Genomic DNA, 16,223 nt, shown 5'->3' with positions numbered 1-16,223 from the left:
GGAAGTGTTTCATCTCGGAGCGCTTGTCAACACAAACTAATACGGCCGAGATTTTCACAAAAAATGGCACAGCTGCAGTAATTGCAACACACTCACGGGGGATCGTCCGTCTGATAACACGCACGAAAGTGTACAGACCTCAAAGTCGTAGTGGTTCATCCCGTTTAATCCGGGGCTCTTCTCATTTGAGGACAGAGTGAGGACAGAAGCATGCACAAGCTCACAAGGGCGACGCTGGCCTTTAACGGACTCGGCCGCTGTCTGGTGGCAGAAAACCATGTTTCTGCTTTAAAAATCCACAGCCGAGGATTCGTGTGTGCGCAGCACGTGGACGACTCCAGCAAGAATGAAGTGTATGATATCATTATATCCGGGGGAGGAATGGTTGGATCTGCAATGGCATGTTCCCTAGGTGAGTGACGTCGTCCTTTACATTTTGGAGCGTGTAATCAGCTAACCACACATTTTAAATACATTTTAAAAAGTGTCATCGGGGTGACAGGGGAGCAACAACTCTTTAGTTGAATCCATAGAAACGTTGGATTATTACACAACGCTTAGTTACTATAATAGAAACTCCAGGATGTGTTGACATTGGGAAACACGTGTAGTCATATTTAGCCAGATTTGAACTTTGTACTGCAGCAAAACTTTTTAAACTCAATCGTATATTTAATAGCATTGTTACTTAATACTCTTTTTCTTTTCTTTTTAAAGGCATGGATCGCAACTTAGAAGGAAAGAAGATTCTTCTGCTTGAAGCGGGCAACAAGAAAGTAATGCACAAGGTCCCAGACACCTACAGCACCAGAGTGAGCTCCATCAGTCCAGGCTCTGCCACCCTCCTCACTGGTACAGTATACTTCCTGACATACTAAACACTGGAAAACTCAGCCTTATGGCAGGTTGTGTTCTTGCTAAAGTTCTATACACATTGAATACGTCAGGGGCACAACAGACAGAAAATATATCAAAAAAATGGATTAGCTCCAGTCCTGTGAAAAGCTCCTGATAAATGGCTCCCACGGTGTGGATAAGGGGTCAGACACTGTCCAGTCAGTAGGGCTTGGCAGAGGCCATATCTGACCTTACTTGTCCTTCCCTGTAGAGCGAGCCAAGTTCGATGGACTCTCCTGTGAAATTCGCTATCTCGTGTCTAGAATCCATTGGAAATAGCTCAACATTACAGTCCTTTCAGGCTACCTGTATGTGCTGCCACAAACAACCAGGGTTTCCACCTGTTCGTCTGACAAAAATCATATGAAAGTTTACCAAATAATATGGATTTTATTCAGTGTAAAATAATTGTTCAAATGTTTATCTAACTTACCTTGTTTGTATTTTTAGTTCAATTACCAACAGTCTTTTTCCAGACATGCAGTATTGTAATTGTTTTAAACGTATTTGTGCACACACAGGTATTGGCGCATGGGAGCACATCACAAAGATGCGGTGCAAGCCCTATAAAAGGATGCAGGTATGTTGATCTTGAGCTCACTTATACTAAATTATCTTTTAAAATGTGCAACACAAAGGTAGATTTACTGCCACTGCAGGGCTACGTCAAACTTTCAGAAGAGAATAATTTAAGACAATCAAAACTACCGCATACTACAGTAGTCCTTTGGTTACACAACTTTGTTTTATTCATAGGCCCTCCAGACTCTTCCAATTTACAGGCTAACTACATGCATTTCTTTTATCCATCAATCACCGGGACAGATTCATGCAATTTCAAAAGTCTGACACTCAAACTCAAGATTCAGTGTAGTCAACAAGCAACCCAGTGTTGTATCATATCATGTTTGTGAGATGCAATTGTTCACATGAAATAGCTGGAATCGGGGGTTATGGGTAATACTGCATTTTGTTCATTCCTTTTAGTGCAATTTATTTTTTCAGTAGCTTTGCCCGATCTGTGCTACTAGAAATACCAAAGAAGAAGAAGAATTTGTATATAAAAAAAGTCCATCTTGTGGCATATACTCTGGATATACTGGATGGCTCTTTGACCATGCAGGTTTTACTTACTAAAGCCATTTTTTTTCTATGAAGAGTAAATCATTTTGACGTTTTCAAATTAGTACTCATTCCCCACATCTTATAATTATGAAAATTCAAGCGAACAACGCTAAGAAGATGAAAGATTCGGAGGTTGGTGGTTTGCTGCAGAGGGAGCCCGCTTTACGGCTGTGGGTGCGGGCTCAGTCCCTCTTGTAAGATGTGGTTGCTGTGTACGAAGCACCCAACCGCAGGGTTTCTCTCTGGCCCTACGATGTCATCATGCAGTGCCTTACAGTGATTATGGTAGTGCACCTCTCCCATTATACCTCGAGTCTTCTACCACCACCATGGCTTGTTTGCCCATTGAATCTCGCTCATGCGTTTCCTCAATTGCACTGAAAAGTATGTACTGCAGGTCAACTCTAAATAACATTCTTTCCATGCAGTAAAATGTTCTTCCACGGTTTAGATTTAAAGGAGAAGGCAAACAAGGTGTCATTTTGCCTAGATTCTCTAAGTTTTGAGGAAGTGTTTTAGTTAAATCCTAAAGTATGTATAACAGATTCGACCTTAATGCTGCTTAATTTCGCCCTGCATAAAACAGGGGTTGGGGGGGTGCTGATCTCCGTCAATCTTGCTTCCCAACCACTTATCACAAGTTGCAAACCCACTGCCATTAGTGGTTTTCTGTCAGGTATACCCCCCTACTTTATGGCAAGTTGGGGGGGAAAAAAAGTAGTGCAGCAGCATGTTATTGCAGAATGATAGGTTTGGTCACCATAGTTACAACCCAGGTGAGGATTAACCTTGTACAAACACTTGTCACCCCTTCACGTTTAACTCAAATAGTAATTCCAGGTTGGAATTATGGTAACCCAAAACTATATCTCTACTGTTTGTTGCGGATAAATATTGACTCAATCTTTATGTTCACAAAGATGTCATTTGTTATTTGCGTTTGCACGAGACACAAAGTGTCATGTGGTCCGTCCCCCCCCCCCCCCCCCCCCCCTCAGAGGGCTCCATTGTTTCGAAGTCAGCTGTGAAATTCTGTTATTAAGGATAAACCTCTCTCATCTAGGTTTGGGATGCCTGCTCCGATGTCCTGATCACGTTCGATAAGGAGGACATGCAGGACGAGATGGCACACATTGTGGAGAACGACATCGTTGTGGCTGCACTCACTAAACAGCTGGACGACCTGCCTGGTAAGCGCAGCATTTACGATTGGAAGACGAAGCCCCTCACAGTGAGCAGCCGAGCTCTGTGAGACCCCCTTGATTCATGTTCCATCTTCGTAATGGAAGCTGAGTCTGGCAGCTAATGCTGCCACATTTAGGCCATCCTGTCCCCAGGTTTTGTTTATTTGTACCCTCTCCAGGATTTTAAAGACCGGTTCGGCCCTCGGAGCTCCTGTTTTTCTTACATTTTTAGGACTGCAGGGCCCGGCACCCTCTGTGTACACGTGAAGTGGTCCAGTGACCGATTCACAGCTGCCACGTGCTCCCAAGCTTTGCCACCTCTTCAGACACCAAAGCGCTGATATTTTTTCGTGCTGTCTTTCTGTTGACATTAGACCAACTTTGGTGAGATTTGCAAATAAAACCCAGCCCCGCAATGTGCCTGACAGCTCAGGTGGCATATTTATAAACCGTTTTTAACATTTTGCGGCAAACGGCGATCGTGTGATTGCGGCACGTCTTCGCTTCATGTGCCTCCCATTCGACGGCTTCTCTCCTCTCATTTTAGCCGCGGGGTTGTCCGGCTTAGCCCAAAGTACATGAAATGTGTGCTCAACACAGCTGGTTTCAATGGAACCCTGCTCTCAAAATCCCAGGAAACCTGTACTTTGTCTCATTCAGGAAGCAGTAGCTGTGGAAGGGTGCCCCTCCAAGTCCGCGTGATTCGGCGTAGCTCAGGGTCCGTGGCCTGCTGTGCTTTTAGATAAAACACCAGCCACTGGGGGACGCCGAGACCATTAAGAAGACTGTCAAATGTAAAGTTTTAAGGAGGAGAACCAATGGTGGTTTTATGAAGTGGTTTAGAGATCTTCCACTGCTGTGGCCGCAGGGACAAAATCCTCCTTGTTTTGCTGGAAAAATGAGCACAGCGCTGATTTAGTGTGATGACACGCGCATACTGAGGACCCAGATTGATCCCTTTTGTCACACCATCCTGAATCTGCCTTTTTTACCCCCTCTGCTGCCTATGTAGTCACCAGTTTTGATGTCCTTGTTGTTTGTCAGAGAACGTGCAAGTAAAATACAGGTCTGAGGTGGTGAAGTACTCGTGGCCCATGCCCCACCAGCCCGCACACGCCATCCCATGGGTCAAGGTCACGTTGGCCAGCGGAGAGAGTGTTGAGACCAAGCTGTTGGTCAGTTTCATTCCATCATCACAAGCGAAACATTCATCTGTTCTTGTTCCTGTTTTGTTTTTTTACCATGTCCAAATGTTTTTCAGATTGGTGCCGATGGACCAAACTCAATGGTTCGGCAGGAATTGGGGATTCCAACAGTCAAGTGGAATTACGACCAATCTGCTGTGGTTGCCGTGCTGCACCTATCAGAGGTGAGTGTCACATACACTCGGGGGCGGGGGGGTCACTGAGTTTGAACCTTTTCACATAGCGTTTCATGTTCCAATGCACCAACCCAGAAGAACCCTTTTGTAATAACTGCAAACTATGTAATTAACATTGCAAAGCCACAATATTTAATTTAAACCGGTTCATGTGTTGGACAGCCCACAGAGAACAATGTGGCATGGCAGAGGTTTCTCCCATCGGGGCCCATTGCAATGCTACCGGTAATACATCCACATTATTCACTGCAGTATTTCTTTCTTTGAAAGTGTCCCGTCAGTCTCCTAAGTATCTGATAACGCTTCTTCGACCAATCCTCTGTGCGCCGCAGCTGTCGGACACGGAGAGCTCTCTGGTTTGGTCGACCAGCCATCAACAAGCACAGGAGCTGCTGGAGCTGGATGAGGAGCGCTTCGTCGACGCCATCAACTCTGCCTTCGTAAGTCTGGCTCTAACCGTCGAGCTGCCCATTTGTCTTCAGATTTTATGTCCGACGGCAAGGTGTTGCACCATTCTGCATTCTGTGCGGTGCGCGACATGTGGCGGAATACCCATAGACTCACTGAAGCGTTGAGCTGTTTTATGACTCATGCAAACAATGCCGTAATTGTTTTTCCCAAACTTTAAACAGTTTGACTATTTCACTATGACAATGACATACCTTTTTGTATTTTTTTTATGTTGGGAGAAACTCCTTTTCCCAAGCCGTCTATTTTTTGCTAGGCCTGCTGATGGACGGGGTCACCACGGTTGAGTCACGTTTGGTTTCGGGCCTGGTTTGCTAATTAAACCTGTGGTCCTTCAGTGTCGACCATTACTGCATGGAATGTTTTTCAAACAGGCCTAATTCAACAGCACAGCCTGGCTGGCATCTTCTTTTAATCAGCCTGGCTCTTGAAGCCCTGCCAAACCAGTTAGTTAGGGAGGGGAAAAGAGCCCTTGTGCCCTCGTTGGCCTGTATGAGCTAATTTCTTTCTCCACTCAAAGGAATGACGTCTGTTTTTGCACTCTCTCTCTCTCTCTCTCATCTGGTCATATTTCCTTCCCTGTGAACATGTCCCTGTGTTCTTGTCTGTCTGTGTTCTCGACAGTGGAGTAACGAGAACCAGTCTGAGTTTATTGAGACGGCTGGCTCACTGTTCCGCAGCACCCTGTCGGCCATCATGCCATCTGCAGGTTCGCCTCGACAGCTTCCCCCCAGTGTGGCAGGCATCGGTCCAAAGAGCAGGGTCAAGTTTCCTCTGGGCATCGGGCATGCATCGGAGTACATCAGGCACCGGGTAGCTCTCATTGGGTAAGATGGTCACGGCGGCCTGCGCAGTAGCAACATTAACTACATGACGCTTCTTCCTCGCGCTGTGCATGGAATGGCATACTGTTTTCCTCTGCAGAGATGCAGCCCATCGCGTCCATCCTCTGGCTGGTCAGGGAGCCAACCTGGGCTTTGGGGATGTGGCTTGCCTGACACGTATCCTGAGCCAGGCAGCCTTTGACGGGAAGGATCTGGGTCAGTGAGAACTCTCTAAACAGACCCAAGCCCTGCGACCATAGACCAGCGGTTTCCCCTAAACTCTTTTCCATAGCGCCAACTCAAACGCATGCTGTCGACCCAAATATAAAAAGCGACTTTTCCGGGCAACATTTTTTTTTCTTTTGTTAATTCTGCCAAGAACTATATGCAAGTTGCTTTTTATAAGAAATCTAATTCTGTTTTGAGATACTATCTTCATTTTTTCCACTGTTAAAAGTTCTGAATGTTCAAAATAGCACCAATGCCTTGACTTAATGCAGGAAACACAGGACTGAAGTACTCAACTTAAACTGTCCTCATAGGTTAACCCCCAAATCTGTTTCTGCAGGCGCGATGCAGCACCTGCTGGAGTATGAAACTGAACGCCAACGACACAATCTGCCCATGATGGCTGCCATCGACCTCATGAAACACCTCTACTCCACTAACGCCGCTCCTGTTGTTCTCCTCCGCACCTTCGGTCTGCAGGCCACCAACATGGTCCCAGCGCTGAAAGTAAGCTTCTAGCCTCGACCTCCTGCACATCCCAGTGAACCTGGCCATCAGTCAGATAATATTGAACACCTATCCAACCCAAGCTCCGCCTCCACCTCCATGCACTTTTCTGATTACACAGAGCTTTACTTTGGCAGTGTCTGTAATTTCCAGAGGTCTCAACCTACTACTATGGCATCTAAGTTTAGCCCCAAATGTAGTGTTACCAAAAAGTGTGTGTGTGGGTGGGGTGCAGGGTTGGTCCTGGGGCAGCGGACGGCGGTGTTGGCTTGTGTTTTCACACCCCTTTTATCACCGACCACTGATGTGAAATGACTTTATTCCCTACTAAGTGATTCAAACCAGCACCACTGTGACTGAGAGGCCGTTCACGATGGAGGCACAAAAGTTGAACGTGACATTTTTTCCATATTAAATGTTCTGAGGTCACTGGTTTACAGGTTTTGTGTAGAGGTCTTCGGTGTATCTGGCTTTTAGTAGGCGTGATTCAGTTTATAAATTGATGTCTCTCTTTCTCTACAGGAGCAGATCATGGCATTTGCAAGCAAGTGATGCATGTTTTGTGCTAATGGTGCTGGTGGATCTTCATAAACTGTGTGAGATTTGATGGCTGTAAAAAAATGTAAAAGAAATTAAATAGATATATTTTAATCTTGTGGCGTTGGTTCTTTTTGTTTGCTTTGCTACAAAATGAATACAGATCGACAACACTAAACTGTAGCTGCTCCGAGCATATTATATGTATGTTTAAAGCATAACTATTGTTCATGACCAATTATCCATGATGTGCATTTCTCATAAATTATAGGAATTGTGTAGCACCCTATTCTCCAATGGGAGTTTATTTAAACAGTGTAGTAAGTCCAATGTTTGCACATTCTGATAAAAAAAAAAAAATGATTTCAAGCACAAACATTTTTTGATCTGAGGCACCTTATTGTGCTCTAAAGCATTTAATTACAAGAAGTCTGATATAAAAATTACAAATACAGAGTAAATATACCATGTTTAATTAAACCATACATTTATAATATACAATATTCCGTTTCACTGGTCATAATAAAAGCAATTTACATGTTGTCGCCTATCAGGTTATTCATGATGAACATTTGTGAGAAATTGTGCAGCAGTGTAAGAGGAGTTACTGTCACAATATTTAATGAATAAGAAGTTTACATTCTGTATATACACCAGTAGTTATTGAACATGTTGAATACTGAAAAGACTGCAAAGGAATAGTCAAAAGAGCAGTTACACAAAAATTAGAGAGCAATTCAAATGCTCTATATTAAAAAAAAAAACTTTAAATATTTGTACAGTTCACAAGAAATATTAATTCAAAAGCTCCCATTCATAAATGTTTTTGCGCAACTAGCAACAAATAAGTTGGGTTTCACCTTTTTAAATAATTTTGCTGCATTTAATGGCTTTGAATGATGTTGGTCACACTCTACCCAGTTTTAGCTGTATCTTCCCTGATTAGAGGCCTTTTTTAAAATCTAAAACAGAGTTCAGCCCAGGCACACCCGCAATTTAGCCACACTTGATTAGATATGTTCCATTCTAGATAAAACAAACAATATTGTCTCAACACAACAGGCATTAACGTCATACATGTAACGGCTATACAACAGTCTGTGAAAGGCATCTCGACACAGAGTTCTCCTTGCCGCCCTTCAGTCATGGTGATTCCAAAAACTAAACGTGTATTCACAACTCACAAGTCAACATTGAAGCAACTGATCATGTCGGAGCTACAATACCTGCAATTAAAGTGTTACGTGCAAAGTTGAAGAAAAGAATCTGTAGAATTGTCCACAGCTCTCCTGCTAAAGATGCTGAGGGGCAAATCAATTAGAAAATTAGGGTTATGCATAATTGTTTACTACTAAAAATGGAAGGTGATTGTTTTAAAAGCATGTAGAAAGACAACTATTTGTTGCACTTCCAGTAAATTCCACTGTACAGTGCACGCAATGTTGCATTGCTTCTGGACTACCCCGTGCACACGCACCAGGTGGGCGCAAATCAGACGCCCACCAGGGGTCGAAGAGCTAAACGTTTTACAAAAATGAAGGGAGGCAACCAGTTACTAGCTCGACATACAGTAGAAACAGCTGGCCTTGTGAAAAATATAGTGATTTCTTCAACGGGGCGGCCGAGGTCGAGGAGAAGAGGCGCGACGGGCTGATGGAGGGGCGGGGAAGCCCCTCGGTGACGCGCTGTCCCTCTCAGTGCCGGCTGCAGTGGCAGCGAGCCGTCCTTAGTGGATGTTGAGGTTTCTGAAGTAGTCAAAGGTCGCTCCCAGGGCCCAGCTGGTCTCCACGTTGTTCACCTTCTTGGATAGCTGTTGAGCAGAGTTACAGGTGGGGGAATTATTCATGATCCCAGAGATATACAGTACAGATCAAATATTCCGGTTTTGTCATATTATGCATCTCTTCAAGATTTCCCAAACCCACTTTGCCCAGTTGTTTGCTCACCTGCAGCACTGTGTCGTCTTTGAATCCAAAGCCCTCCTTTAGCAGACAGGTGATGTATGTCATATCCATGCACAGGTAGGGGCTAATAGCACGGTACTTGGTCATTTTGTTGCACACTGCAAACACAAATAACCACAGGTCTCAGACACAACACTAGTACGGGTTTCACATACCACTGACAAAGAAAGAAAGCATTTGACAGATGTATCATAGACCCATGTATTAAAAAACAAAAACACCTTTTCTAGCCCCTGCGCTGCATGATTAAAGGATGATCTTTGTGTTTTGTTTGGTTAAATAAACAGGGAGGTGCGATCAGAACAGCCGAGGGTCAGCGCAAGGCTGCGGGGTGGGCGGCAGTGTCAAACACAGTTTGTGTGTTTCAGTGTGTGTCAGCCCCCGGGCTGGTGTGTGGCTGTCAGGTGCCCTCCTGCCGGGGGCCAGACAGGCATCTTGGGCTCAGCCGGTCTGAGCCAGACTTGTTCCTCGAGACCACGTGACAGTGTTCTCACAAACACAAACGGCCTCGCATAACACGTCCGTCTCCTTCCCATAGATCTGGTTCTACGTGGGTATTGCAAGTGTCACGCTCTGTGTGTCAAATATGCTTAAACATTTTGTAGCAATGATGACCTATATTCACATATTTGCAAAGGATAACATTTTTGCTCAGTTTCAGGGATTCAATTACTGATATGTGCAACTTCTAACCCTAGAGAAGGTAACATGTAAACTCTTACCCTCCTTGGCTCTCTTCTTAAAATCTCTGACTTCAACGGAACCACCTCGACTGCCATCTGTGCCGGAAAAAAAACAAGCATGCAATAAATGCATACCTATTTTGTGCAAAGGAAAATAATGATATTGATGTTGGCTCTTTGGTCTGTTCCCACTCACCAATGAGGCCGGAGTCCACAGCTCTGTCAAAGTAGTAGGAGAAGGCATAGAAGACACTGCTGCCCTTCACTTCATAAGGCTGGTGCACTATTCCTTTGATTACCTTCATGACCTCATAGTAGCACAGCTTGTATCCCGCATAGCCTGAAGAAAGAGAGATGCAAAGGAAAACGTCAAAGGGTTTCTTGACTAACACTGGAAGAGGTGGCGCTTTTTTGCTGCTGGGAAGGTGCTTTTTGAAGCAGCGATGGGTGGAATGGAACCCGGGAGAGTCTAAAGCCTCAGCTTTGAGGTTAGCCCGAGGTCAAAAGCCGGGGGCTCACCAGGCAATAAACAAGGGAAGCCCCAGAGGGACAAGTTTCACACAGCCCCCGCGGATATGGTCGGCTCATTTGTGCCGGCAAAGCCATGCGCCCCGGGACAAGAGCGGCAGCCACTGCGGCCCCGCTGGCCTGTCTATTTATACCACATAATTGTGAGCGGTTCAGATCAAGCCGCTCGTTACACACACAAAAAAAAATACCAACAAGCCCCGGCATCTTTTGGCCACTCGACTGCGGTATGGGAGTGACTGCCTTACTTGTGAAGTTAACTGACAGTTTTCTTTTGGTTTAAATACAAGGTTGACTGCGGTATAATTGTCCGAGAGGGAAGACGGGGGGAGAGAGAGAGAGAGAGAGAGAGAGAGAGAGAGGATGACAAAACATGCGTTTTGCGCCAAGGTCACAGGAGCTTGAGCGGATAAATGTTCTCTTGCGAGGGGCCGTCTTCTACTGTACTCCAAAGGTTTCTAGAGTTTGAAGAAGGAATGCACAGGCCGCTGCGTCCAAAGCACTTCAATTTAAAGCCTCAGGGTGCTTATATCTTACCGTCTGGAATCCCGCTCACTTTGTATGTGTTTCCCCCAAAAGTCAAATCGTCGGTGAACTTTTTCGGGAGGCAGGAACTAGTGAAGACTTTCCAATCCAGGCCTGGGTAAAAGAAAAACGTCTCAATGAAGACGCTGTGGTGGATTGACACAAAGTGCAATAAGCAGTAATAACCTAGAAGCCCTACCATCCGCTCCTAGAGCTCCGAGAGTTGCCAGTCGAGCCGCAAACAGTCCATTTCCGAGGTAGCTGTGTGATGGTGACAGAGGCGCAAGTTCTCAGGTAAATCTGTTTGCTCTGAAGTTTCAACGGGCCGAGTCCAATCCAACGGCAACTTCTGCATGTGTTAATTACCTGTGCGTGTAGAGCTGATACTGATGGTCGAAGAGGTTGAATTGAGCGATGTAAGTGGGGGGAGCGGACTGAACCGTTTTCTGTCGGATGAAAAAAAGGTTTAGCGGCTGGATCTTGGTGATGCAATTTATTTGTCAAAATACAATCAATTGTTTACCTTTGACTTGGGGAGGAAGGTGATCTGTGTGGATCCTCCACCCAGGTCCAGGATGCCCACCGTCTTCCTGGTGTTGGAGTACAAGTGACCTATGGGGAACGAGGTGTAGGTTAAACGGGACGAGGCGCCATTAAAGAAGTGCAACAAAGAGAGCAGTTTCAGCTGTCATTTCTGCCTTTTACAAACACGTCTGTCATAAGGACACATGCTCGAGCCGGGTGGGTTGGTTTTTTTTCGCAGCCTGTTTGGAGCCGTTAATTCGAGCTCACGACCTCAGACAGGAGTCTGTCCCTGTCGGGCCTCTGTGTACACTGGAGCCCCAGATATGAGCCTCCTGACCGCTGACACCACCATAGCAAAACACAAGCCACGTCTTACCTGTGAGGAAGTTCACTGTGACCCAGGCAAGGACTCCTAAAAACGGCACAGGGGTGAAAATGACGGCATTAGTAAAAGCTCATTCATCGTGTTGAAGCTAAAACAGCAGAGTTGGTGCAACTAAGAGTTACTGTTGCAGACCAGCCCAGGTAATTACAACTGTCTCGGATGTCACGTTATTGGGCTCATAAAGCGAGGATAATGAAGGGCACGTACTGCATGGTGAGACATAACATAGCGAGGGTGTCTTAATGAGTAATGCGGAGGGATGGCACTAAACTATTGGGCGTGGGGGCGACGACTCGCGGTGGCTTATTTCTTTTCCTAAGCGAGGTAGTAACAGACATCTTGAAAAAAAGGAGTTACGAGAGCAGCACTGGTTGCTGCGTCCTCGCTCAACGAGGCAGTTAAAAGCACCTGGTCAGACAATGAAGCTGTCAAAAATGAACCAAAAATAAATCTGGTTGTTTTTGCGTACTATAGCACAAATAGGTGACCTACCTTCTTTTGCTCCTTGCATGATGGAGACACTGTTGTTTGGCACGAAGAAAGGGGACTCGTCAAATACCTCTCGCACCTATGGAATGGATTTATCACAATTTCATTACCATCATCTCCTGGATACGTGTCAAAATAATACAATGATACATGACTACACTCCAAAATAACCCTGCTGGTGTCAAGATATAGTCTCTTCAGAGTTCGGGTGTCGGAGTGACAGATAACTCAGCCACAAGCATGCCTGGAACAGTAGCCTGGATTTTATCCTTTAAAGGACAAATATGGTCACTCCACACAACCCCACAACAGCTGTTTTTTTGCAACACGATAGCCACCAAACGGGCAGACTCGCTGCCTCTTTTTTTCTTCTTCAGTGACATTTGTAAGCACTTAGTGGTTTTCTCATCCCTCGCTTGGCGCGACGGGTGGTTTTTGTGCCAAACTGTCTGAGGGCAGAATGAGAAAACGTGCCTCACCTCCTCCAGAAGAGCATTGGCCTTGTCTTCAGGCAACAGACGAAGACCCGCCGTGGCCTTCAGGACCACCGGGGTCCTCCCCCAGTCCTCCTCTGGCACCGTCTTCTTAGCAATCTTCAGCAGCTGTCGGATGGTGTCGCCACCCTGCGGGAGAGATGACAATCAGGTCACACGCGTCATGGTCATCAAATGGAGAGCATTAGGTATTCAAACTAAGTAGTTTCGCTACAGGCGGTCGAGGTCTTTGTGAAACCTGCGTGCATCACAAGGCACAGCAGCGGGCAGCAGTGACAGCATCGGCAGGAGGCGATTTTGTAATTATACAGTGTTTACATCACATGAACCCAACCCAAAAGAAAATCCCAGGGGTTTGCACACATTGGACAACTCCCCAATTTACCCGATAATTAATAATAAGTGACGGTGTAGACATGCGTGCATACCTTCTCAGGGTTGTCCTTATAATGAGACAGTCCAGGCTTCACTGCGTGGAACATTTCACTGTCCAGGACGGGCAGCTCGACTGAAAGAGAAGTCAGTGTGGGTGAACAGATCATAAAGTGCACATATAAAACACCCGAGTGCATGTAAGTGCTTAGGTTTTTCTTTTATAAGTCACGACATTTGTTCCACGGCTCGTCCCCTATAACGTCTGCCTGCAGGGTCAGAGCTCATAAGACACCATCGGCCACTTTGAGAAACTGTGGCACGCGCGCGCGCGCACTGTGCCGGTGCGTGTTTACCCTCGGACAGCGCGCCGCGCGAGCAGCACGTGCGCGTCGCTCTAAGGAGAGAGGTTAGTGAAGGCGGTGCGTTTACCGGGGTCCTTCTGGATGAACTTGTAGATGTGGATCCTGCTGCCCGTGCTCCCGGCGTCGAACATGACCCCGTAGAAAACCCGGTTGGCGTCGCCGGCGGAGGAGGCTTCTTCGATCGCATGCACCACCTCGGGCACCGTGTGGAAAAGCTCTGGCACCGGGTCGAGGACTTCGGGTCGCGGGTGGATCACCTCGGGGATCTCGGGACGGGTCGGCGCGCCCGGCTGCGTGGCTCCGGGCGCCGGGTCCGGGACCTCCGGGAGGAGGTTCTCCGCGTTGGCGGAGTGATCCCGGTAGCGGTGGAAGTAGGGGACGTAGCGGTGGTGCCGGTAGTAGGTCGCCTCCGCTACGAGGCTCGCACCCAGGAGCCACGCGGATAGAGTGAGGAGCAGGGCCATTGTGTGCATGGCCGCGGAGGTGGGTGTGTGGGTGGGTGTGTGGGGGGGGGGGGGGGGGGGGGGAGAAGAAGAAGAGCAAGGGAAGCTGGTGGAGAAGAAGCGCCGGTGGGATGCTGGACCTCAAGATGGACTGCGGCCCTGCAGGGAGAGACAGTTAGAGAGAGAGACAGAGGGACTCGGGACAGTCCGGTCACCGGCTCACAGTATATAAAGACATATGGGCTTGGCATGGGGCCAAGCCGAGTGAAGCCATCCACCAATCCTGTGGAGGTCCATCCCAACTCCATCAGGAGTCCCCCCCTCCACCCTCCTTCTCCTGATGTGCTGACTTTGAGACAGACTACCTGCCTACCAACAGCATTTCCTTTTTTAGGGGGTTGGTTATGTTTTTCCCCTCCTCATCTTTACTGGTTATCCTGCTGGAGCCAAAAAAATCCCCCAAAGAAAGAAGAACGGGATTTATAAAGTTCTTTAAAGGTCTTAAAAAACTCTTAAATGACCCTTTTATGGGTGTCTTTAGGACTTACATAGTAACTTGCCTCAGAAATTCCTTTACTCTGCAACCCTTTCACAACTCCTCAAATTTGGCTACTTCCCACATTAAGAGTGATGTAAGTTATATTTTAGCAGTAATAAAAGCACACCAGTAATTCTTATTTGAATTACTGTTATTATAATTTTATAATCTTGCATTTCACATACAGTATATTGTGGCTTTTTAGATGAAACAGTGAATTAAAACAAGAAACTCCTACACTTGTTAAAGACAGAAAATGAAAATGACTCGTTGTGTTTTGCTGCTAGAATGGATTCAGGCTTTGTTTTATCAGGTATTATCTACTACCATGTTAAGTAGTTGGAATGAATCATGTCTGATCTTCATGATCCTGCAATAATCACCACAGTAAATTCTACTTCAGCACTTTCACCATCCTTAAAAAAAATACAAACGTGACCTGCGCTCCAGCTAGAAAAAAAAAAAAGTATCATCTCACTCCCACTCATCCTTGTGTTAACCACAGGCTTTCCAAGGGAAAAGTATTTGGGCCGTGAGGCACGTCTCACTAGAAAATGCATGAAAAGCATGAGTGGCTGTTTTTGGTGGGTGTTTGGCAGAGCATCAGAAAACATGCCGTAATGTATCAGCTAATGCTGTCTCACAGTAACGTTCACTTACTGCAGGGTGCAAGGATGTCCTACGGCAGTGAAGCCCGGAGCCGCTCAGGCACCTTGTACGTGAACGGGGATTTTTTTACAGGCCTGTGATATTTCCCCCACCACTCTGTATCACCGGAGCAGAAACAGGAGGCGTTGATATAGCAACTGAGGCATCCTATGGACACTGAACCTGCCCCGGCCCTGACCTAGCATGTTCTTATGCATGACTGTTTCACCCCAGGCAGCGGGCTACTGAGGCAGAAGCCAAAGCGGCTGGCTGCAGCCCAGTGTTGGAGGGCGTAAAGGGGAAGGGCCGAGGTCCTGCAGATGGGCACAAAGGAGTTGCATGGAAGCCCACAGAGGGGACAATGTGGGGGAGGGTGGGGCTTGGAACCAATGTTCCTCCTCCGCTCCCAGGACACTTGACTTTGCAAAGCACTGTAATTTGAACTAAAAATATTGGACTTTCTTTACTCCTTCCTTTTTCTAAATACTGTGGCTACTTTTTTCAATCCTGCGGCTGACCAGAATGGCCCTTCGCCCCTATCAAAGCTCCATGTGCAGGACCTCTCCCGTGCTCGGGCCGGTAGATGTCTTGGATGCATGTTAACGTATGTGATAATGTGACTAATAAACCCTGGACACAAATGTCCTTGTGCAAATATAAAAGAAGCCCCGTTTGGTCTGGGGCGTGTTTTCATTTTGGAGTCCCTTGTTAAATATTTTTTCAAAATGACGTTAAATGCTGTTAATGTTCAGACACATCTCGGAGTAAATGTCACAATTAGTTTGGATAATGTGTAGAGTTTAGGCAGCTGCACTCCACCTCAGGCTATTTGGTGTGTGAATCACAGCACATTTCAGTTTCAAACACACCTAAAAGCATTATAACGTGATGCAATAGGAACTGCCCTCTTGGTAAAATGTCACACGAATATGGATATTTAAAACAGACATTTAAGGTAATTGCTGGAAAATCTCTGCTGGCTGGAAGTATCAAAAACATATTTAAGACAAACAGAATTGTTTTGCATTGAGTCTACAAAGCTAACCCCCGAGCTCAAAATTCTCTATGTTGCCAAATCATGTTAGGACGTCATCCAAAAGTGAACTCCAGCTC

At 46.2% G+C, this 16,223-nt stretch overlaps 2 protein-coding genes across 3 annotated transcripts; one reads left to right on the top strand and one right to left on the bottom strand.

The window, feature by feature from the left end:
* Window positions 1-2: 2 nt before the first annotated feature.
* Window positions 3-7,265, top strand: coq6 (coenzyme Q6 monooxygenase). Of its 2 annotated transcripts, XM_037485694.2 has the most exons (12): window positions 6-412; window positions 718-852; window positions 1,419-1,477; window positions 3,086-3,212; window positions 4,251-4,381; window positions 4,468-4,575; window positions 4,750-4,812; window positions 4,920-5,027; window positions 5,680-5,882; window positions 5,980-6,095; window positions 6,448-6,614; window positions 7,137-7,265. In XM_037485694.2, the coding sequence occupies exons 1-12, from the start codon at window positions 211-213 to the stop codon at window positions 7,164-7,166; spliced, it is 1,449 nt and encodes a 482-aa protein (XP_037341591.1). In that variant the 5' UTR covers window positions 6-210; the 3' UTR covers window positions 7,167-7,265. The 2 variants fall into 2 exon arrangements, with proteins under 2 accessions (XP_037341592.1, XP_037341591.1); XM_037485695.2 differs by lacking the exon at window positions 7,137-7,265 and having other exon boundaries at window positions 3-412; window positions 5,736-5,882; window positions 6,448-6,587.
* Window positions 7,266-7,390: 125 nt separating this feature from the next.
* Window positions 7,391-15,876, bottom strand: LOC119227182 (ectonucleoside triphosphate diphosphohydrolase 5). The gene is made up of 13 exons (XM_062557443.1): window positions 13,549-15,876; window positions 13,173-13,252; window positions 12,730-12,873; window positions 12,254-12,329; window positions 11,753-11,788; window positions 11,375-11,463; window positions 11,218-11,297; window positions 11,051-11,112; window positions 10,864-10,965; window positions 9,995-10,138; window positions 9,838-9,894; window positions 9,098-9,213; window positions 7,391-8,961 (listed from the first exon to the last, which is right to left on the bottom strand). Exons 1-13 carry the CDS (start codon window positions 13,952-13,954, stop codon window positions 8,878-8,880), a joined length of 1,476 nt encoding a protein of 491 aa, XP_062413427.1. The 5' UTR covers window positions 13,955-15,876; the 3' UTR covers window positions 7,391-8,877.
* Window positions 15,877-16,223: the final 347 nt, after the last annotated feature.

The sequence above is a fragment of the Pungitius pungitius genome, chromosome 14 (genome assembly GCF_949316345.1).
Source record: "Pungitius pungitius chromosome 14, fPunPun2.1, whole genome shotgun sequence".
Classification (NCBI taxonomy): Eukaryota; Metazoa; Chordata; class Actinopteri; order Perciformes; family Gasterosteidae; genus Pungitius; species Pungitius pungitius.
This window is presented reverse-complemented; position numbering and strand designations above follow the sequence as displayed.